The sequence below is a fragment of the Chiloscyllium plagiosum genome, chromosome 25 (genome assembly GCF_004010195.1).
Source record: "Chiloscyllium plagiosum isolate BGI_BamShark_2017 chromosome 25, ASM401019v2, whole genome shotgun sequence".
In the NCBI taxonomy this organism is placed as follows: domain Eukaryota; kingdom Metazoa; phylum Chordata; class Chondrichthyes; order Orectolobiformes; family Hemiscylliidae; genus Chiloscyllium; species Chiloscyllium plagiosum.
Genome location: NC_057734.1, coordinates 35,738,197 through 35,759,122, shown reverse-complemented (window position 1 = coordinate 35,759,122; position 20,926 = coordinate 35,738,197). Strand labels below are relative to the sequence as shown.

The 20,926-nt window shown below is 43.8% G+C and overlaps 1 protein-coding gene across 1 annotated transcript in view; it reads right to left on the bottom strand.

Moving 5' to 3' along the window:
- vsig10 (V-set and immunoglobulin domain containing 10) overlaps positions 1-3,660 on the bottom strand; it is a 40,665-nt gene extending 37,005 nt beyond the window's left edge. Inside the window, exon 1 of the mRNA XM_043715864.1 lies at positions 3,517-3,660. Within this exon, the coding sequence (XP_043571799.1) occupies positions 3,517-3,586 (70 nt within the window). The 5' untranslated portion in view covers positions 3,587-3,660. The remainder of the gene's footprint in view (positions 1-3,516) is intronic.
- Positions 3,661-20,926: the final 17,266 nt, after the last annotated feature.

Here is a 20,926-nt window from a genome sequence, read left to right as displayed (position 1 = left end):
TCCCCACCCCCACCCTCCCCTAGCTTATCTCTCCACGCTTCAGGCTCTCTGCCTTTATTCCTGATGAAGGGCTTTTGCCCGAAACGTCGATTTCGCTGCTCGTTGGATGCTGCCTGAATTGCTGTGCTCTTCCAGCACCACTGATCCAGAATCTGGTTTCCAGCGTCTGCAGTTATTGTTTTTACCTCTATTCTCCACACTACCCTCTTAGCATCATCTTCCATAAATGTTGTTGCTAGAAAATGAAACAATTGCCTTCGCACAAGACATTACCAAAGCACCCTATAATAACTTCTGCTGTGAAGAAAATGAAGAATGAAGCCAACAGTTCAACACAGTGATGCTAATTTTTAGACCGGAGGCATCAGAACAAATGAGACATGGCTGTAGATGTTTCTGTTAGGAACCCACTGTAATTGTATGCGGGACCAAATATAGGGAGGTGAGAGTGAATGGAAGGAGAACTGAAGGACACATACACAAAGTAAAATAGTCATGTAATTGTTATTTCCAATGTAGCGGTTTTATTTAATGTGGCCCATTTTACTGATCAATTATGTTGTGATCCATTGACTGGATTAGCTGGATGAGGCTGGGATGCAACTTTATTACAGTTTTGCCACAGCCATATCTAGGGTGAACAACTCAGCAGAGTCCAGAAATATAACTCAGGAAAAAAGAAACCTTGGGATTGGTTTAGAAAATACTGAAAATATTCTTTTCAGTATAGTAAAATATTAATGAGAAAATGTCAAAAATGGAAAAATGGAAAGTGCAGTGCCTTTCCATTCACTGCTGGAACCACAACAACTTACAGGCAACTTTTATTTAACCAGTGCTTGTATCTGTGTATGGCAAAATAGGACAGGCAGTAGAATCAGAAGTGTCCCTTCAGAGGGTAGAACAAAAATAAAAAAATACATTTTGTCTGCACTAAAGGAATGTAACATATTACTAAGTGGATGATTAAAATAACAACCGTACTTCAGGAATGGTGCTGAAATAACTGCAGATGAAATTGATATCGACAAAGTATTAGTTCGTGGAGTCATAGAGATGTACAGCATGGAAACAGACCCTTCAGTCCACACCATCCCTGCCAACCAGATAGCCCAGCCCAAGCTAGTCCCATCTGCCAGCACCTGGCCCATACCCCTCCAAACCTTCCTATTCATATACCCATCCAAATGCCTTTTAAAATGTTGCAATTGTATCAGCCTTCACCACTTCCTCTGGCAGCTCATTCCATACCCGTACCACTCTCTGTGTGAAAAAGTTGTCCCTTAGGTCTCTTTTATATCTTTCTCCTCTCACCCTAAACTTATGCCCTCTGGCTCTGGACTCCCTGACCCCAGGGAAAAGACTTTGACTATTTATCATATCCATCCTCCTCATAACGAGTTTTGAGAAGATTTGTAGCTCAGATTGAGGTTTTCGATGTAGGTTTGCTTGCTGAGCTGAAAGGTTCATTTCCAGACATCACCAATCCAAAGAAACCCAAATATATAAATAGAAAGCATGAATTTTCAGCATTGCTTTGCATGAGCCCCACTGAAGATGTTACCTAGTAAGGTAACGAAATGTCTGGAAATGAACCTTTCAGCTCAGTGAGCAAACCTACATCCAAAATGCCCCTCATCATTTTGTAAACCTCTATAAGGTCACCCCTCAGTCTCCGACACTCCAGAGAAAACAGCCCCAGGCTTTTCAGTCTCTCCTTATAGCTCAAATCCTCCAACCCTGGCAACATCCTTGTAAATCTTTTCTGAACCCTTTCACGTTTCACAATATCTTTCCCATAGGAAGGAAACCAGAATTGCATGCAATATTCCAACAGTGGCCTAACCAATGTCCTGTACAGCCGCAACATGACCTCCCAACTCCTGTACTCAGTACCCTGACCAATAAAGGAAAGCATACCAAACACCTTCTTCACTGTCCTATCTACCTGTGACTCCACTTTCAAGGAGCTATGAACCTGCACTCCAAGGTCTCCTAGTTCAGCAACACTACCTAGGACCTTACCATTAAGGGGAACCTTGTCGAACGCCTTACTGAAGTCCATATAGATCACATCTACCACTCTGCCCTCATCAATCCTCTTTGTTACTTCTTCAAAAAACTCAATCAAGTTTGTGAGACATGATTTTCCATGCACAAAGCCATGTTGACTATCCCGAATCAGTCCTTGTCTTTCCAAATACATGTACAGCCTATCCCTCAGAATTCCCTCCAACAACTTGCCCACCACCAAGGTCAGACTCACTGGTCTACAGTTCCCTGGCTTGTCCTTACCACCATTCTTAAACAGTGGCACCACGTTAACCAACCTCCAGTCTTCCAGCACCTCACCTGTGACTCAACATTAACTATGCCCAACAATTGCAAAGTATTAATCAATAAAACTGATAGGCTGTGGAGTTCAGTGAGGGCCCTGAAATGTTAACTCTAGATATGCTTGACCTGCTAAGTGCAGCAAGAATTTCCTGGTTTTTATTTCAGCTTTCCAGCATTTTGACCATGTAGAAGCTACAGCAGGTAATAATACACCTTTATTGTGTTCACACTTTCTGGTAGCTTTGGTCAATAGGAAGGCATGTAACAACTGGTAGTAGTAGAGAAAAGAGACACTAGCTTCATCCAAAGTCTGAGGGCTCTTATCAGAAATCCTGGATGAATCAACCTGGAAAGAAAGCAATTTTAAATCGAGATATCTAACAATCTTACAGATTTTTGTTTTTTTAAAAAAATTATTACCATGAACGTTTCTGTGGGAATATACACCAGAGACACAGACTTGAAATTAACAAGGCTATTTTTAGAATAGATGTCAGGAATTTCTTCTTCATTCGTTTGAGCACTTTACATATGGAATAAACTTCCACATGTAACAGTGGGGGGGGGGGGAGGTCTGGATGGGTGATCAAGGATCAAGCGATCAAGGAAATTTAAATCACTGTATCAAACACAGGAGGAAAAAGAAAGTGCAGAACATATTTCGCAGGTAACATCCTCCTACATGGAAGATTGCCAGAGGCACATCATGAGGATTTATTATAATTAAAATGGCCTTAACTGCAGCATGCACGGTTGGTATATGTTAGAGAAAGGGGGAGGGGAAAAGACTTTTCACAACTTTAATTACGATTCAAAACGACACACTTGATGATTGTTACATTTTATCATTGTAAGATCAGTTGCACTCAAAAATACCAAGTAATAAATATCTTACCTTTTAAATACGTACTGGGGACATAAATACCCTATCAGTGAAACTCTTATCAAATCCCAGTAAAACATGCGATCTCAGTATCGTTTCAACTAAACTAACATCCAAAGATTTAAGAATGGTTGGCTGGAGTAGTGCAAGCAAAACATGCAAAACAGCCTGCATAAACATGTCGAACCCAAATTCGTTTCACAACAGGAAAAAACACAGCTCTTGGAAAATTCATCGGACGCTCGGCTGGTTAAATGAGCTATTCAAATAGATATATAAATATATTATAAACCTACCTGCCCAGACTAAAGAACACAGGGCGAGACTGAAAACGGTAGCGAGCTGTAAACAATTACTGCAACCCATTGTGCTGCCTGACTGAGCAACTTTCCAAGGACAATAACCTTCAGCACTTCCTGCTGGCTCGCTCGAGTGCGCACGCGCGGCGCACCTTCGCCCGCTTCACCTGTCGGTGCAGGTAGGCGGCAGACAGTCAGAGTCAGCTGGGAAGGCCCCACTCTCCAGGTACAGGTAAACGGGCAGGGGAGCCAGTGTAACCCTCCCATCTCACTTTCAGAGATGTCCCTTGGTTTGTTGAATGCAGGTTAGTGTTTTTCTCCTGGAGGGTAGAAGTCCCATAAAAACCAATGCACATTATAAATGATAATGGGGAAAAATAAAAAGGTCCATGGCTGTGATCCAAATCCAACCACTTCTTCATTTCTTACCTGATACGTTGTAACAATGACTACACTTTATTAGGTAATTTACTGACTGTGAAACACTTAAAGACATACTAAGGCCATGAAGGTGCTATTGAAATGAAAGTTATTTATTTTGCTATTCTAACAATTGTTCCAGACCCAACTACAATTTGAATTACTTTTCTACCCCCAAAGAATTCTAATCCACTTACCTCCTAATATTTAAATAATTCCTAAATTGTACTAGCATATCAGCAGGGAGCTGAGGAGTGAAAGGTTTAAGTCAATAAATTGTCTGACTGATATTGGATTAAGAATAAGGATGTTAAGACAGTGTCACACCAAAAGCCATTTTAGGTCAGTCAACATAAGGCTGATGGTGAATAGGACTTTGTATGAATTTGAGTATGGGTCGTGGAATTTTGGATGAGCTGAAGTTTGTGGAAGCTGCAAAGTGGGACACAAGGAAAGAGAGCATTGGAAGAGATGAGTCGTGAGATAAGGAAAAGCACAAAAGGTGATCTAGCAAGCGAGCTGAGACAGGGGTTGTGACACAGTATTATTGTTTGGAGAAATGCAATTATACCCTTAGTGTACTTGCTGTCTTGCTGTAGCCATATGACCGCTACCTCTGTAAGTGCCTTGTGCACAGTTTGCAGGAATTGTAAAACCCAAATCACTTGAAACATGGTGTGAGAGTGGTGTGCCTGGAGATACGTGGGTTTTCAGAGCTATAGGAGGGCAAGTTACTAAACAAAACAGCAAATAAATTTTATAAAGGAGAAAAATGTACAATTTTGAATTAGTGGACGAGTCAAAATGGCAGAGTATTTTCCACTCCCTGCAGCGGTAGGAATTAGATTTCTTCCCTCTTGGCAAAATTATGTAAATGCAACACAATTAATTTACAAACCTCAGCATGTAAAAATTGTAACCCTGTTGGGGGGAAGATGGTTACAAGCTGCAACCTGCATTTCATTGAGGAACAGAAAGCCAGACTGCAGAGATTTTGCAAGCTTTCAAGACACATTAACTTTATATTATTTATGAAAGGAATTTGATCAACATCAGGCTCAAGGAGAGAGGGAGTAGTAACAAACTTGTGACTGTGCTGAAATATCAACTGAATCCTGAGAATTTGGATAACTGAGACATTATCTCATCAGGGATAAGGGCTCCTGTAGTGACAGCATGACTGCTGAGAAAGGAGAAACATACTCTCCAGAAAGCTATCACGTGTAGAAGCTCTATGATTGCCAGTCATCAGCCAGAGCCTATAAATGAGAGAACAGAAGAGACTTTGTATAATGCTGAGAGACATACCAGACTGAATAAGAACAGCAGATTGGGAAAAAAGAAGAAATATTTGGAGAAGAGTAAGAAGAAAGATGAAGGCCTGAGGACAGGGTGTGAATATTGTGGAGGACATCACAAAAGAAAGTATGCACAATGTGGGAAAAACCGTGCTTTAACTACAAAACGTTGAATCAGTTTGCATGCAAGAGCTTAGCCAGACCAAGTGATACAATTAAACATGTCCAGAGATGATGCATAGCTTGTGACTGTTAGAATGATGGCTTCAGTTGGAGATCATCAAATGATTGTGAAGTGTCACTTTGTTTCACAAAAAACCATGCCTTCATGGATCTGTGTGAAGTTGCTCAAGATGGTGACCAAAACATTGGTTAGACCACTTTTGGAATATTGTGTGCAATTCGGGTCTCCCTGCTATAGGAAGGATGTTGTGAAACTTGAAAGGGTTCAGAAAAGATTTACAAGGGTGTTTCCAAGTTTGAAGAGTTTGAACTAAAGGGAGCAGCTGAACAGGCTGGAACTGTTTTCTCTGGAGGTTTGGAGTCTGAGGGCTGACCTTATAGAGGTTTATAAAATCATAAGTATATGAATATGAAGGGTTTAAAGGGATATGGGCCAAGTGCTGGCAAATGGGACTAGATTAATTTAGGATATCTGATTGGCATGAATGAGTTGGACTGAAAGGTCTGTTTCTGTGATGTACATTTCTATGACTTGAAAATAAGGTTGAAGCTATATGATAAATGGTATGCATCATAAAGGGGTGAAATGGAGCTCAAAGCCCAATACAAAGTGAAAAATTGGAGTTCTGGAATGTAGACATTAAGCAAAATCTATCATCTGGGCTGAAAATAATCTAATGCTTGGAATAGTAACCCTAAATGTGCTGGAAGAGTTCTGCAGTGTTTCAAAGGTCATAAATTATTGATTACTGAACAGATTTTAGGAGATTAGAGATTTTTTTTGTTTACAGGTACTGGAAGTATGTGAGAGACCAATACTACACCTGTCAAAGACAGTTCCAGCTGCCCTTAAGTCCAGCCTGAAAGACAAGCTAGAGGAGCTGAAAGGGAAAGGAGCATCAAAGAAAATGACAACTCCTTCAAGCCCTCCAACAGCAACAGCGAGACGGAGGAGCAGATTGAGTCATTTGGATTTTGGAAAGATGCAGAAGTAACAGGGTTGGTGTAATCAATGACTTTAACTTCCCTAACATTGGAAACTACTTAGTTCAAATAGTTTGGATGTAGCAGTTTTTGCCAAGTGTATCCAGGAAGGGTTTCTGATGCAATATGTAGATAGGCTGACTAGAGGGGAGGAGAAAATGAGGACTGCAGATGCTGGAGATTAGCGTCATTCCTGATGAAGTGCTTATGCTCGAAATGGAGACTCTCCACCTCAGATGCTGCCTGACCGGTGCTTTTCCAGCACCATACTTTTTGACTAGAGAGGAGGCCATATTGGATATGGTGCTTGGCAACGAACTATGCCAGGTGTCAGATATCTCAGTGTGAGAGCATTTCAGTGATAGTGATCACATCTGTCTGACCTTTACAATACTCATGGAGAGGGATAGGAGCAGACTGTATATGCAAGTATTTAATTGGGGGAGGGGGAATCTATCAAGCCAATCTGAGGAAGGTGTTGCCCAAGTACCACCTGAACATTACCTGCCCCACCAGGGGCCCGAACATTTTAGACCACTGTGAAGGATGTCTACCGCTCCATCCACTGACCTCATTTTGGGAACTCCGACCACAATGCCGTGCTTCTTCTCCCAGCTTACAGGCAAGAGCTCAAGCAGGAGATTCCCTTGCGGATTCAGGTCCAATGCTGGTCGGAGGAGGCAGAAGATCAACTCCGGTGCTGACTGGAATTCGCTGATTGGGCCATGATCAAACAGTCCACAGGTACCTTGGACAAGTACACCACCACTGTCACAGACTTTATCAGCAAGTGTGTGGAGGACTGCATACCGAGGAGGTCAATCCAGGTGTTCCCCAACAGAAAACCCTGAATGAATCAGGATATACAGAACCTGCTAAAAACTAGACGTGAGGCCTTCAAATCAGGAGACCCACTCAAATATAAGGAATCCAATTATGACCTTCGAGGAGCCATTAAGACAGCCAAGGACCAATACCGAACCAAACTAGAGCCCAGACAGACAATCGGCGACAATGGCAAGGACTGAATTACATCACAGATTCTAAAAAGAGACAGTACTAGATAGCAGACAATGACACAGCCCTCCCAGATTGTCTCAACGCCTTCTATGCTCATTTTGAGCAGAATTTAAGCAGAGAGGTAACACCTATTCCAATAAGTCCTGACGAACCCATCCCAACAGTCACTGCATCAGAGGTCAGATCAGTTTTCCTTCATATGAATCAAAGGAAAGCAATGGGACCAGACGGAGTACCAGGCCGTGCACTGAGAGCATGCACATATCAACTGGCAGAGATCTTCTCGGACATCTTCAACCTCTCCCGGCAGTGGGCTACTGTTCCTGCCTGTTTCAAGAGGGCCAACGTCATCCTTGTGGCTAAGAAGGCTCATGCAGCATGTCTCAATGACTACCGCCCAGTGGCCCTAACTTTGATGGTCATGTAGTGCTTTGAAAGGCTGGTCATGGCATTAATCAACTCCTGCCATCCCACTACTCTTGACGCACTCCAATTTGCCTATTGGACCAACAGATCCATGTCAGATGCTATATCAGTTGCCCTTCACTCCTCCCTAGAACATCTTGACACCAAGAACAGCTATGTAAGAATCCTACTCATTGACTACAGTTCAGCTTTCAACAAAATTATCCCCTCGAGACTGATTACTAAACAGTTTCCTGACTCACAGGCCACAATCGGTGAAGATTGGGGACAATATTTCATAGACACTAACACTACAATTGCAACATTTAAAAAGGCATCTGGATGGGTATATGAATAGAAAGGGTTTGAAGGGATATGGGCCAGGTCCCGGCAGGTGGGACTAGATTAGGTTGGGATATCTGGTCGGCATGGATGAGTTGGACCAAAGGGTCTGTTTCCTTGCTGTACATCTCTGTGACTCTATGACTCGACACTGGAGTCCCCCAGGGGTGTGTACTCAGCCCCCTACTGTGCTCACTGTATACCCATGACTGCATCACCAAATACCAGACTAATGCCATTTACAAGTTTGCTGATGACACCACCATAGTCAGTCGAATCTCAGATGGCGACAAAACAGACTACAGATGGGGGGGAGGAAGACCTGGAAAAATGGTGCACTGAGAACAACCTAGCTCACAATACAAGCAAAACCAAGGAACTCATTATTGACACATTAACAACACAGAGATGGAACGAGTGGAGAGTGTCAACTCCTGGGAATGGTCATCCACAACAAGCTTTCTTGGACTCTTCATGTGGACGCACTGGTTACAAAGGCCCAACAATGTCTCCTCCTTTTCAGGCAGCTGAGGAAATTTGGCATGTCTGTGAATACCCTTGCCAACTTTTATAGGTGTGCCATTGAGATCATTCTGTCTGGATGTATCACTACCTGGTATGGCAACTGTACCATTCAAGATAGGAGACGGTTACAGAGATTGGTGAACTCGGCTTGGACAATCACAAAGGCCAACCTCCCATCTACAGAATCCATCTGCCAGGCTCGCTGTCAAGGAAAGGCTGCCAGCATTCTTAAAGATCCATCCCACCCTGGCAATGTTTTTCTACAACCTCTACCATTGGGAACATAGAACATAGAAGAATATAGCGCAGTACAGGCCCTTCGGCCCTCGATGTTGCGCCGATCCAAGCCCACCTAATCTACACTAGCCCACTATCCTCCATATGCCTATCCAATGCCCGCTTAAATGCCCATAATGAGGGACAGTCCACCACTGCTACTGGCAGGGCATTCCATGAACTCACGACTCGCTGAGTAAAGAACCTACCCCTAACATCTGTCCTATACCTACTCCCCCTTAATTTAAAGCTATGGCCCCTTGTAATAGCTGACTCCATACGTGGAAAAAGATTCTCACTGTCGACCCTATCTAAACCCCTAATCATCTTGTACACCTCTATCAAGTCACCCCTAAACCTTCTTTTCTCCAATGAAAACAACCCCAAGTGCCTCAGCCTTTCCTCATACGATATTCCTACCATACCAGGCAACATCCTGGTAAACCTCCTCTGCACCCGTTCCAGTGCCTCCACATCCTTCCTATAGTATGGCGACCAAAACTGCACACAATGCTCCAGATGTGGGCGCACCAGAGTCTTATACAACTGCAACATGACCTCAGGACTCCGGAACTCAATTCCTCTACCACTAAAAGCCAGTACGCCATATGCCTTCTTCACCGCACTATTTACCTGGGTGGCAACTTTCAAAGATCTGTGTACATGGACACCAAGATCCCTCTGATCATCCACACTACCAAGTATCCGACCATTAGCCTAGTACCTCATCTTTTTGTTACTCTTACCAAAGAGAATCACCACACACTTAGCTACATTGAACTCCATAAAGGGAGAAGGTACAGAAGCCTGAACACATGCACCAGCCGGTTTCGTAACAGTTTCTACCCTACAGTTGTTAGAATATTGAATGGACTCTCAAACTCTTATCATTCGCCTGTACCTGTGTTTTTGTTTTTGCTGCTGTTTACCTATTATTTACTATCTATATGCTACTTAACTATGTGATCTGCCTGTAATGCTCGCAAGACAAAGCTTTTCACTGTGCCTTGGTACACGTGCCAATAAATTCAATTCAATTTGAATTACAATGCTATGAGGCAGGAATTGGGGCACCTAAATTGGGAACAGATGAAGAAATGCATGACACAAATGTGGAAGTTGTTTAGCAAGCACTTGCTGATAGTGCTGGACAGGTTTGTCCCACTGAGGCAAGGAAGGCAGATAGGTTGAAATAACCTTGGGTGACAAGGGATGTGGAACATCTACTCGAGGGAGAAGGAAGTTTACTTAAAGTTGAGGAGGCAAGGATCAGACAGGGCTTTAGAGGGTTACGAGTAGCCAGGAAGGAATGGAAGAATGGACTTAGGAGAGTAAGGGTAGATGAAAAAGCTTTAGTGGGTACGATTAAGGAAAGCCCTAAAGCGTTCTACATTTATTGAGGAACAAGAGGATGGCCAGAGTGAGGGCAGGGCCGATCAAGGATAGTGGAGGGAACTTTCACCTGGAGTCAGAGGAAGTAGGAGAGGTCCTTAATGAATACTTTGCTTCAGTATTCACTACTGAGAGGGACCTTAACATTTCTGAGGACAGTTTGAAATAGACTGATACGCTGGAACAGGTTGATGTTAGGAAGGAGGATGTGCTGAAAATTTTGAAAAATATTTGATAAATCATCCAGCCAGACGAGATATACCCAAGGTTACTATAGGAAGAGAGGAAAGAAATTTCTGCACATTTGGCGATGATCTTTGCATCCTCACTGTCCAGTAAAGTAGTGCCAGATGATTGGAGGGTGGCAAGTGTTATTCCCTTGTTCAAGGAAGGGAACGGGGATAATCCTGGGAACTACAGACCAGTCAGTCTTATGTCACTGGTGGGCAAAGTATTGGAGAGGATTTTGGGCGACAGGATTTATGACTGCTTGGAAAATCACAGCTTGATGAGAGATAGTCAGCATGTCTTTGTGAGGGGCAGGTCATGCCTCACAAACCTTATTGAATTCTTTGAGGATGTGATAAAACACATTGATGAAGGTAGAGCAATGGATGTGACATACATGGATTTTAGCAAGACATTTGATAAGGCTCCCCATGGTAGACTCATTCAGAAACTAAGGGGGTATTGGAAATCTGGCTGTCTGGATACAGAGTTGGCTGGCTCATAGAAGACAGAGGGTGATGGTAGATGGAAAGTATTCAGCCTGGAGATTGGTGACCTGTGGTGTTCTGAGACCTCTGCTCTTTGTGATTTTTATAAATGACTTGGATGAGGAAGTGAAAGGTTTGGTTAGTAAGTTTGCTGATGACAAGAACATTGGTGGAGTTGTGGATAGTGTGGAGGGCTGTTATAGGTCACAATTAAATATTGACATGATGCAGAGCTGGGCTGAGAAGTGGCAGAGTTCAACTGGAAAAGTGTGAAGTCATTCACTTTGGAAGGTCAAGTTTGAATGCAGAATGCAGAGTTAAAGGCAGGATTCTTGGCAGTGTGGAAGAACAGAGGGATCTTGGAACCCATGTCCAAGTTGTTAGGGCTGTTAAGAAGACATATGGTGTGTTGGCTTTCATTAGCGGGGGGATTGAGTTTAAGAACCACAAGGTTATGCTGCAGTTCTATTGAACCCTGGTTAGACCACACTTGGAATATTGTGTTCAGTTCTGGTCACCTCATTATAGGAAGAATGTGGAAGCTTTAGAGAGGGTGCAGAGGAGATTTACCAGGATGCTGCCTGGACTGGAGGGTGTATCTTATGAAGAAAGGTTGAGGGAGCTAAGGCTTTTCACATTGGAGCAAAGAACGGTGACAGGTAACTTGATTGAGGTGTACGAGATGTTGAGAGACATAGATAGAGTGGATAGCCAGAGACTTTTATCATGGCAGAAATGTCTATCATGAGGGGGTATAATTTTAAAGTGATTGGAGGAAGGCTTTTACTAGACTAGACAGAATTGAGGTTCACAAGGAGGAGGTGTGAGCAATTCTGGGGAGTGTCAAAATTGATAAGTCCCCTGGGCCGGATGGGCTTTATCCTCAGATTCTCTGGGAAGCCAGGGAGGAGATTGCAGAGCCTTTGGCTTTGATCTTTGACATCATTGTGCACAGGAATAGTGCCAGAAGACTGGATGATAGCAAATACTGCTCCCTTGTTCAAGATGGGAAGTAGAGACAACCCTGGTATCTATAAACCAGTGAGCCTTACTTTGCTTGTGGGTAAAGTGTTGGAAAAGCTTATAAGAGATAGGATTTATAATCATCGAGTGAAAAATAAGTTGATTAGGGATAGTCAACTTGGTTTTGTGAAGGGTAGGTCGGCCTCACAAACTTTGAGTTCTTTGAGATGGTGACCAAACAGGTCGATGAGGGTAAAGTGCTTGATCTGATGTGTATGGATTTCAGTAAGGCATTTGATGAGGTTCCCCATGGTCGGCTATTTCACAAAGTACGGAGGCATGGCATTGAGGGTGATTTAGCGGTTTGGATCAGAAATTGGTGAGCTGAAAGAAGACGGGGGGGGGGGGGGGGGGGGGGGGGGGGTTCTTCCTGGAGTTCAGTTACTAGTGGTGTACCCACAAAGATCTGTTTTGGGACCATTGTTGTTTGTGATTTTTATAAATGACCTAGATGAGGGCATAGAAGGATGGGTTAGTAAACTTGTGGATGACACTAAGGTCGGAGGAGTTGTGGACAGTGCAGAAGGATATTGCAGGTTATAGAGGGACGTAGATAAGCTGTAGAGCTGGGCTGAGAGGTGGCAAATGGATTTTAATACGGAAAAGTGTGAGGTGATTTACTTTGGAACAAGTAACAGGAAAAGAGAATACTGGGCTAATGGTAAGATTCTTGTAGTGTAGAAGAGCAGACAGATCTCTGTGTTCATGTACATAAATCCCTGAAAGTTGTCACCCAGGTCGATAGGGTTGTTAAGAAGGCATATGGTGTGTTAGCTTTTATTTTGGAGTTTCGGAGCCATGAGATCATGCTATAGCTGTACAAAACTCTGGTGTGACCGCACTTGGAGTATTGCGTACACTTCTGGTCACCGCATTTAAGGAGGGATGTGGAAGCTTTGGAAAGGGTTCAGAGGAGATTTACTAGGATGTTGCCTGGTATGGAGGAAAGGTCCTATGAGGAAAGGCTGAGGGACTTGAGGCTGTATTCATTAGAGAGAAGAAGGTTAAGAGGTGACTTAATTGGGACATAAAAATGATCAGAGGAGTAGATGCGGTGGATAGTGAGAGCCTTTTTCCTCAGATGGTGATGGCTAGCACGAGGGAACATAGCTATAAATTGAGGGGTGATATCGGACAGATGTGATGGGCGGCACGGTGGCACAGTGGTTAGCACTGCTGCCTCACAGCGCCAGAGACCCGGGTTCAATTCCCGCCTCAGGCGACTGACTGTGTGGAGTTTGCATGTTCTCCCCGTGTCTGCGTGGGTTTCCTCCGGGTGCTCCGGTTTCCTCCCACAGTCCAAAGATGTGCAGGTCAGGTGAATTGGCCATGCTAAATTGCCCGTAGTGTTAGGTAAAGGGTAAATGCAGAGGTATGGGTGGGTTGCGCTTCGGCGGGGCGGTGTGGACTTGTTGGGCTGAAGGGCCTGTTTCCACACTGTAAGTAATCTAATCTAATCTAATCTAATCTAATCTAATCTAATCTAATCTAATGTCAGAGGTAGTTTCTTGACTCAGAGAATAGTAGGGGTGTGGAACACACTACCTGCGACAGTAGTCGACTCGCCAACTTTAAGGGAATTTAAATGGCCATTGGATAGACATATAGATGAAAATGGAATAGTGTCAGATTTATAGACTTCAGTTTGGTTCTGCAGGTTGACGCAACATCGAGGGCAAAAGGGTCTGTACTGCACTGTATTATTCTATGTTCTATATTTTATACAGAGTGATAGGTGCATGGATTGCACTGCCAGCAGTTGTAGAATCAGATACATTAGGGACTTTGAAGTGAGTCTTGGATCAGCACATGGAAGATATTACAATGGAGTATATGGGTTAGTCTGATCTTAGAGTGGGATAAAAGGCCAGCACAACATCAAGGGCCAAAAGGTTCTATGTTCTAGGTTCTAAATTAGGAGCATGGTAGCAGTCAAAAAAACCTGGGAAAACTACATACACACACATATAAAAGAGCTCTCTACCTTAAGCCAACCATTGAAAAAACATTGCCGCAACTTGCTAAGACACCCTTTATTATTCTTTATTTTTGGTTTGTCGACCAAAGTGGGAACAGGATACTGCTTTAAGCCAAGGGAACTGTGGAAGATGTTGTCATTTTGAATTATGTTTACACTGTTGCTTTAGTCATGATGTGGGGAGGACTGCTGGACTCATCTCCACAAGGGTGTGTGTTTAGCAGTTTTGCTCAGAGACAGCTGTTGACTGTTTTTACAATCAGGACCAGTTGTGTGAGTCAGGTGTACTTGGCATGATGACTCCTCCCTGGCTCCTGCCTAGGTAGACACCCTGTGTATGAGTAATAAAGGGACAGACAGCTCCCAGATTCTCAAAGGATGGCACCCCTCTCCTTGCAGAGAAGTAACAAAGAATTGGAAGGTAGTTAGCTATTCCCACTTGCATTTGCCTAATAAGCTGCTGCCTCGCACCAGTGACTGATGCACTAAACAATTAATCTGACAATTGCACTGTCTATATTAAAGAACTGAAAGGACTTGCATCTTCTTTCTAAGATCAGAAGGGCTCTGAAGGAGCAGAAGGATATCTCATTGAATCTCGTGGACTGGTGCTATTAAACTGTGTTCACCTCATTTTTTTTCTCCCCCATTAAAAACTTTTGTTTGTCTTCTCAATATTAGAGATAAAGTGCAAACATTTAACACAACAAAAGTTTACCCTTGTAACAAATTGGGACCTGTACTGAGCAGTTATCACCACAATTGTACATAACTAATATGAGCAACACTATATATCATCACAACTGCAGACATCAATATATGTTGAGAGAAATTGTCTTCCTTCACCTTCAGGCAGTGAACTAAGAAGTGATCTCACCACCTGCACAAAATGCAGAATAACCATCAGTCCCAGAGGTCCACTGCTCCCCAGCAATGGAAATGGATCAGCAACAAGTCACCATGACAACAGCATTCACCGTGGGAATGAAACATCAGAAAAGGAACATCACTAGGGTTAAGCAGATACCAAGTGACAGCCAACGTAATGCACATATACCACTGGAAGACCTGCCTAATTTACAGATGATGTACACAATGCATGTACACAGAGTCTGACAAGTGGAACTGACTAGAGTTAACTCCCAGCTCTGTTAATGAATAATAATTTTCATTTTTGATCATGTATATGAAAGATGGTTACTGCTGAGGCAGATCCTGGACTCCCTTTAGGTAAGCAAATAAACTGAAAATTCATGGGTGTGAAAGGAAACACCTTGGAATGATTTGTTAGGACTGCAGGGGGTCTTTTTAAAATGTGCAGCACCCAGTTGTGCCAGGAAACCTCCAGCTCCTGGTACCCTCCAGACTGCTGCAGGGAGACTGCCTCTGAGGTGGTGGCCTTTCCACATTTTGGAGAGGTAGGGGCTCGCCCTACTGGCAGCACAATTAAAATAGGGCTCTTGGCATTTAATTGTGCAAATTGTGCTTGCTTCTGTGGAGCCGATTGCTCCTCATCCCCATATTTGGGGTACTTTCCTGCCAGCAGGAATGGGGAGCTGTCCCGGTGTGGCTTCCTGTTACTTTACAGGTTGTCCTGGCTCTGTTCCCACCATTCGGGTAAAATTCTGCCCAGAAAGTGGTAGAGGGTTGACTCAAGCTATTAACCACTGGTATAAATTAGGCCCATTCTCATAAACAACATCTTTCATGTTTAATTATGCTAGAGCAAACATGGGATGGCATGGTGGCTCAGTGGTCAGCACAGCTGTCTAACAGCACCAGGGTCCCAGGTTCGATTCCAGCCTTGGGCGATTGTGTGTGTGGAGTTTGCACATTCTCCCCACGTCTGCATGGGTTTCCTCTGGGTGCTCCAGCTTCCTCCCACAGTCCAAAGATGTGCAGGTCAGGTGAATTGGCTATGCTAAATTGCCCAGTGTTAGGTGCATTAGTCAGAGGGAAATGGGTCTGGGTGGGTTACTCTTCGAAGGGTCAGTGTGGACTTGTTGGGCCGACAGGCCTGTCTCCACACTGTAGAGAATCTAATCTGACACCATTGAGTAAGAAACATTTTTGAAGATGGTTGTATATTCTAAGGGTGGTTGATTAGCTGTTGGCTGTCTTAGCTTTCTCCTCTTAGTCACTGTGCAGTTTATCTGTGGTGATTCGTTTTTAGTGCCCAGCTGTTAGTCCTGAATGATCCCATCCTTAATCTTGATGAGATAGACATGACCTATTCACAGCTCCAGGGTACCAACTCTGTAGCTGTCTTCATACTCTTTGGATTGAATTGACTTCACTGGTGTAAATCAGAAGCTGTAGCAAGTCAGTGTCCTTTGCTTAGCAAAAGTGGCTACTCAAAAATTCCTAGAATAACAGATTAAATTACTATTTTATATTTGACGTAGTTCATTTTCATGACACCCCTTAGTGTTTTCCATTGTGTTAAAAGCTATAAAAAATCTATGGGAAACTAGGGAAGTGATTTCTGGGCCCTTTGCTGAGATATTTGTATTATTGATAGCCACACGAGAGGTGCTAGATGACTGGACGTTGTCTAATGTGGTGCCACTTTTTGAGAAAGGTTGTAAGGAAAAACCAGGGAACTATAGATCGATGAGCCTGACATCAGTTTTGGGCAAATTGTTGCAGGGGATCCTGAGGGACAGGTTTACATGAATTTGGAAAGGCAAGGATTGATTAGGGATATGTCAACATGGCTTTGTGTTTCACTAACTTGATGGAGTGTTTTGAAGAAGTAACAGAGAGGTCTGATAGCCAAGTTCAATACCCAGGACCTTGGGTTCATGTCGCACTACAGGTGACTCCACTACACTATACAGTCACTCACTCTCTCTTACCCCACACACACACTCATGCAGACCCTCTCTCATACACAAGCCTTCTCTCATTGACACATACACACACCACAATCTTTCCCACCCATGCACAATTTGAGGCTTATAATCTCTCTCTCTCACACACACACACGCAAAATCTCTCTCTCTCTCCCTCCCCATCCTGCACACGTGCGCACTTAAGTCAATAGGGTGGATATGTATTTGCTGAAGTATATTTGAATATACATTCAATTTTGCTCAAAAATGCAGTTTGCAGGCAGTCAATCTATGTAATATTTTGTAAATTTCACTTTGGAAATAGAACCAGTCTGACTCAAGATTGGGATACAGACAGACTCTAGCCTTACATCTTCAATGCATTGAGAATGTGACTTAAAAGTAGTTCTGTGAGTTACATATTAACAAACTGAAACCTGCAACCCAGTCTAAAAGATGAAAGACTTAACAATAATCTAGTTTGTTCAATATATCATTTCAGCTGCATGACACTAATCTTTTGCTATAAATTGTGTCATATGGTCCCGCTCCACAACTACCTGATGAAGGAGCAGTGGTCTGAAAGCCACTGCTTCCAAATAAACCTTTTGGACTATAACCTTTTGTGTGATTATTAACTTTGTCCAACTCAGTCCAACACCGGCTTCTCCACGTCAGTACTTCAGTAAAACATTTGACAAGGTTCCTCATGGTAGACTGGTTAGCAAGGTTAGATCATACTGAATAGAGGGAGAACTAGCTATTTGGATACAGAACTGGCTCAAAGGTAAAAGACAGGATGGTGATCGAGTGGAGGCTGTGACCAGTGGTGTGCACAAGGATCAGTGCTGGGTCCACTGCTTTTTGTAATTTATATAAATGACTTGGATGTGAACATAGGAAGTATAGTTAATAAGTTTATAGATGACACCAAAATTGGACCTGTAGTGGATAACGAATAAGGTTACCTCGGAGTACACCAGGATCTTGATCAGATGGGCCAATGGGCCGAGGAGTGGCAGATGGAATTTAATTTCGACAAATGTGAGGTGCTGCATTTTGGAATTGCAAATCAGGGCAGGGCTCATACCACTTAATGGTAAAGACCTGGGGAGTGTTGCTGACCAAAGAGACCTTTGGAGTGCAGGTTCATTGTTCCTTGAAAGTGGAGTCATTGGTTGATAGGATAGTGAAGGTGTGTAGTAAGGTTGCCTTTATTGGTCAGGCCAAATTTGGAATATTGTGCAATTCTGGTCTCCCTTCTATAGGAAGTTTGTTGTGAAACTTATGGGGTTCAGAAAAGACTTACAAAGATGTTGCCAGGGTTGGCTGCTTTAAGCTGAGAAAGACTATTTTCCCTGGAGCATTGGATGCTGAGGGGTGACCTTTTAGGGTTTATGCATTCATGAGAGGCATGGATAGGGTAAATAGACAAGCTCTGGATCAGTGGTGCTGGAAGAGAACAGCAATTCAGGCAGCATCCGACGAGCAGCCTGAATTGTTGTGCTCTTCCAGCACCACTGATCCAGAATCTGGTTTCCAGCATCTGCAGTCATTGTTTTTACCTCATAAATAGACAAGCTGTCTTCTTCAGGGTGGGGAGGTCCAGAACTACAGGGTATAGGTTGAGGTGAAAGGGAAAGATTTAAAAGGGACCTAAGGGGCAACATTTTCATGAAGAAGGTGGTGTGTGTACGGAATGAGCTGCCAGAGAAAGTGGTGGAGGCTGGTACAATTATAACATTTAAAAGGCATCTCGATAAGTCTGTGAATAAGAAGGGTTTAGAGGGATATGGGCCAAATCCTAGCAAATAGGACCAATTTATTTAGGATATCTGGTCGGGACAAGATATGGACAAGTTGGACCAAAAGACCTGTTTCCATGCTGTAGATCTCTATGACTCTAAATAAAACATCACTTACTAAAATTTGCACTTGAGTTTTGTTTATTAGTTTAACATCAAGGCATTGTGTGACCTTGGAAATCAACACCCTATAAACATCTAACAAATCTAAGTTTTTTTTTGTCATTCACAGAATGTGGGCATTGCTGGCTAGGCTGCCATTCAGAAGTAAAGCAAAATGGTGTGGATGCTGAAAATCATAAATTAAAATAGAAAATGCAGCATTTGTGGAGAGTAGACAATCAAGTAGTTGTCTTTTATCTTGCAGATCTTTGAGATACATTCATCCAGGCAAACGAAGAGTATTCTCCTATCCACAACCTCCAATCTCAATCCGGGAACTCCGTACCACCCGGTTCTACTACTTAACCAGAATTCACAAACCTGACTGCCCCGGTCCACCCACCGAATCTATCTCCTCATACCTTGATACTGTCCCATCACCCTTGGTCTAGTATCTCCCCACATACATTTGGGACACCACCCATGCCCTCCACCTCCTTCATGACTTTCTTTTCCCAGGCCCCCAATGCCTCATCTTCATGATGGACATCCAGTCCCTGTACACAACCATCCAACATGATGAAGGCCTCAGATTCTTCCTCTCCTGCCAACCCAACCAGTACCCTTCCCCTGACACACTCATTCGATTGGCAGAACTGGTGCACACCCTCAACCACTTCTCCTTTGAAGCCTCCCACTTTCTTCAGACCAAAGGAGGTAGCCATGGGCACCTGCACGGGCCCAGCTATGTCTGCCTCTTTGTCGGATACATCGAACAGTCAATCATTCTAAAGTTACACTGGCACTATCCTCCAGCTTTTCCTCCACTACATTGATGACTGTATCGGTGCCACCTCGTGCTCCCATGAAGAGGTTGAACAATTCATCGAACAGTCAATCATTCTAAAGTTACACTGGCACTATCCTCCAGCTTTTCCTCCACTACATTGATGACTGTATTGGTAATTCAATTACTTCACAAACACCTTCCACCCTGACCTCAAGTTCACCTTGACCATCTCGGACACCTTCCTCCCCGACCTGGACTCCTTTGTCTCCATCTCCCGCGATTGACCCAACACGAGCATCTACTTCAAACCCACCAAATCCCACAGCTACATGAACTGCACCTCCTCCCACCTATCCCTCCATTACTCCCAATTCCATTGCCTCCACTGTATCTGCTCCCAAGAAGATCAACATCACAGAAGCACTTCACAGGAGGCTGCCAAGCACCTAGACAGGAGACAAAATGTCTGCAACACAAATTCCCAGCTTGGCGAACAGAACCACAACAAGGGACAACTCCACTCCAGGACATCTCAGATGGCTTCCTATTTCAAGGACCACAATTTCCCCTCCTACGTGATCAACAATGCCCTTCAGAGCATCTCCTCCACTTTCTGCACCTCTGCCCTTGAACCCCTCCCCTCCAACCGCAACAAAGATAGAACACTCCCCGTCCTCACCTTAACCCTATTAATCTTCGGACACAGCAGAATCTGCTCTGCTATTTCTGCCACTTACAAACAGACCCCGCCATCAGAGAGAGATTTCTCTCCCTACCCCTATCAGCATTCCGCAGAGACCATTCCCTCTGCGACTCCCTCATTAGGTCCGCACCCCCCACCAACCCACCCTCCACTCCCAGCACCTTGCCACCACAAGAGGTGTAAATTCTGCATCCAAAATTTCCACCTCATCTCCATCCAAGATTCCAAAGGATGCTTCCATATCCAACAGAGATTTTCCTGCACAACCAAAGGTTGCTGTCTATGTCATCTACTCTACATTTGGGAGACAGGATACCAATTCACGGAATGTTTCAGGGAACATCTCTGGGATATGTGCGCCAGTCAACCCCACCACCCTGTGTCTGACCACTTCAACTCCGCCTCTCACTCCACCAAGGACGTGCAAGTCCTGGGCCGCCTCCACTGCCAAATTTAAACCACCTGACGCCTGGGTGAACAATGCTCATCTTCCACCTTGAGACCCTCAAACCACATTGCATTGACTTAGACTTCACAAGTTTCCTCAACCCCCTTACCCCACCTCATCCCAGATCCAACCCTCCTACTCTGCACTGCCCTCTTGAACTGTC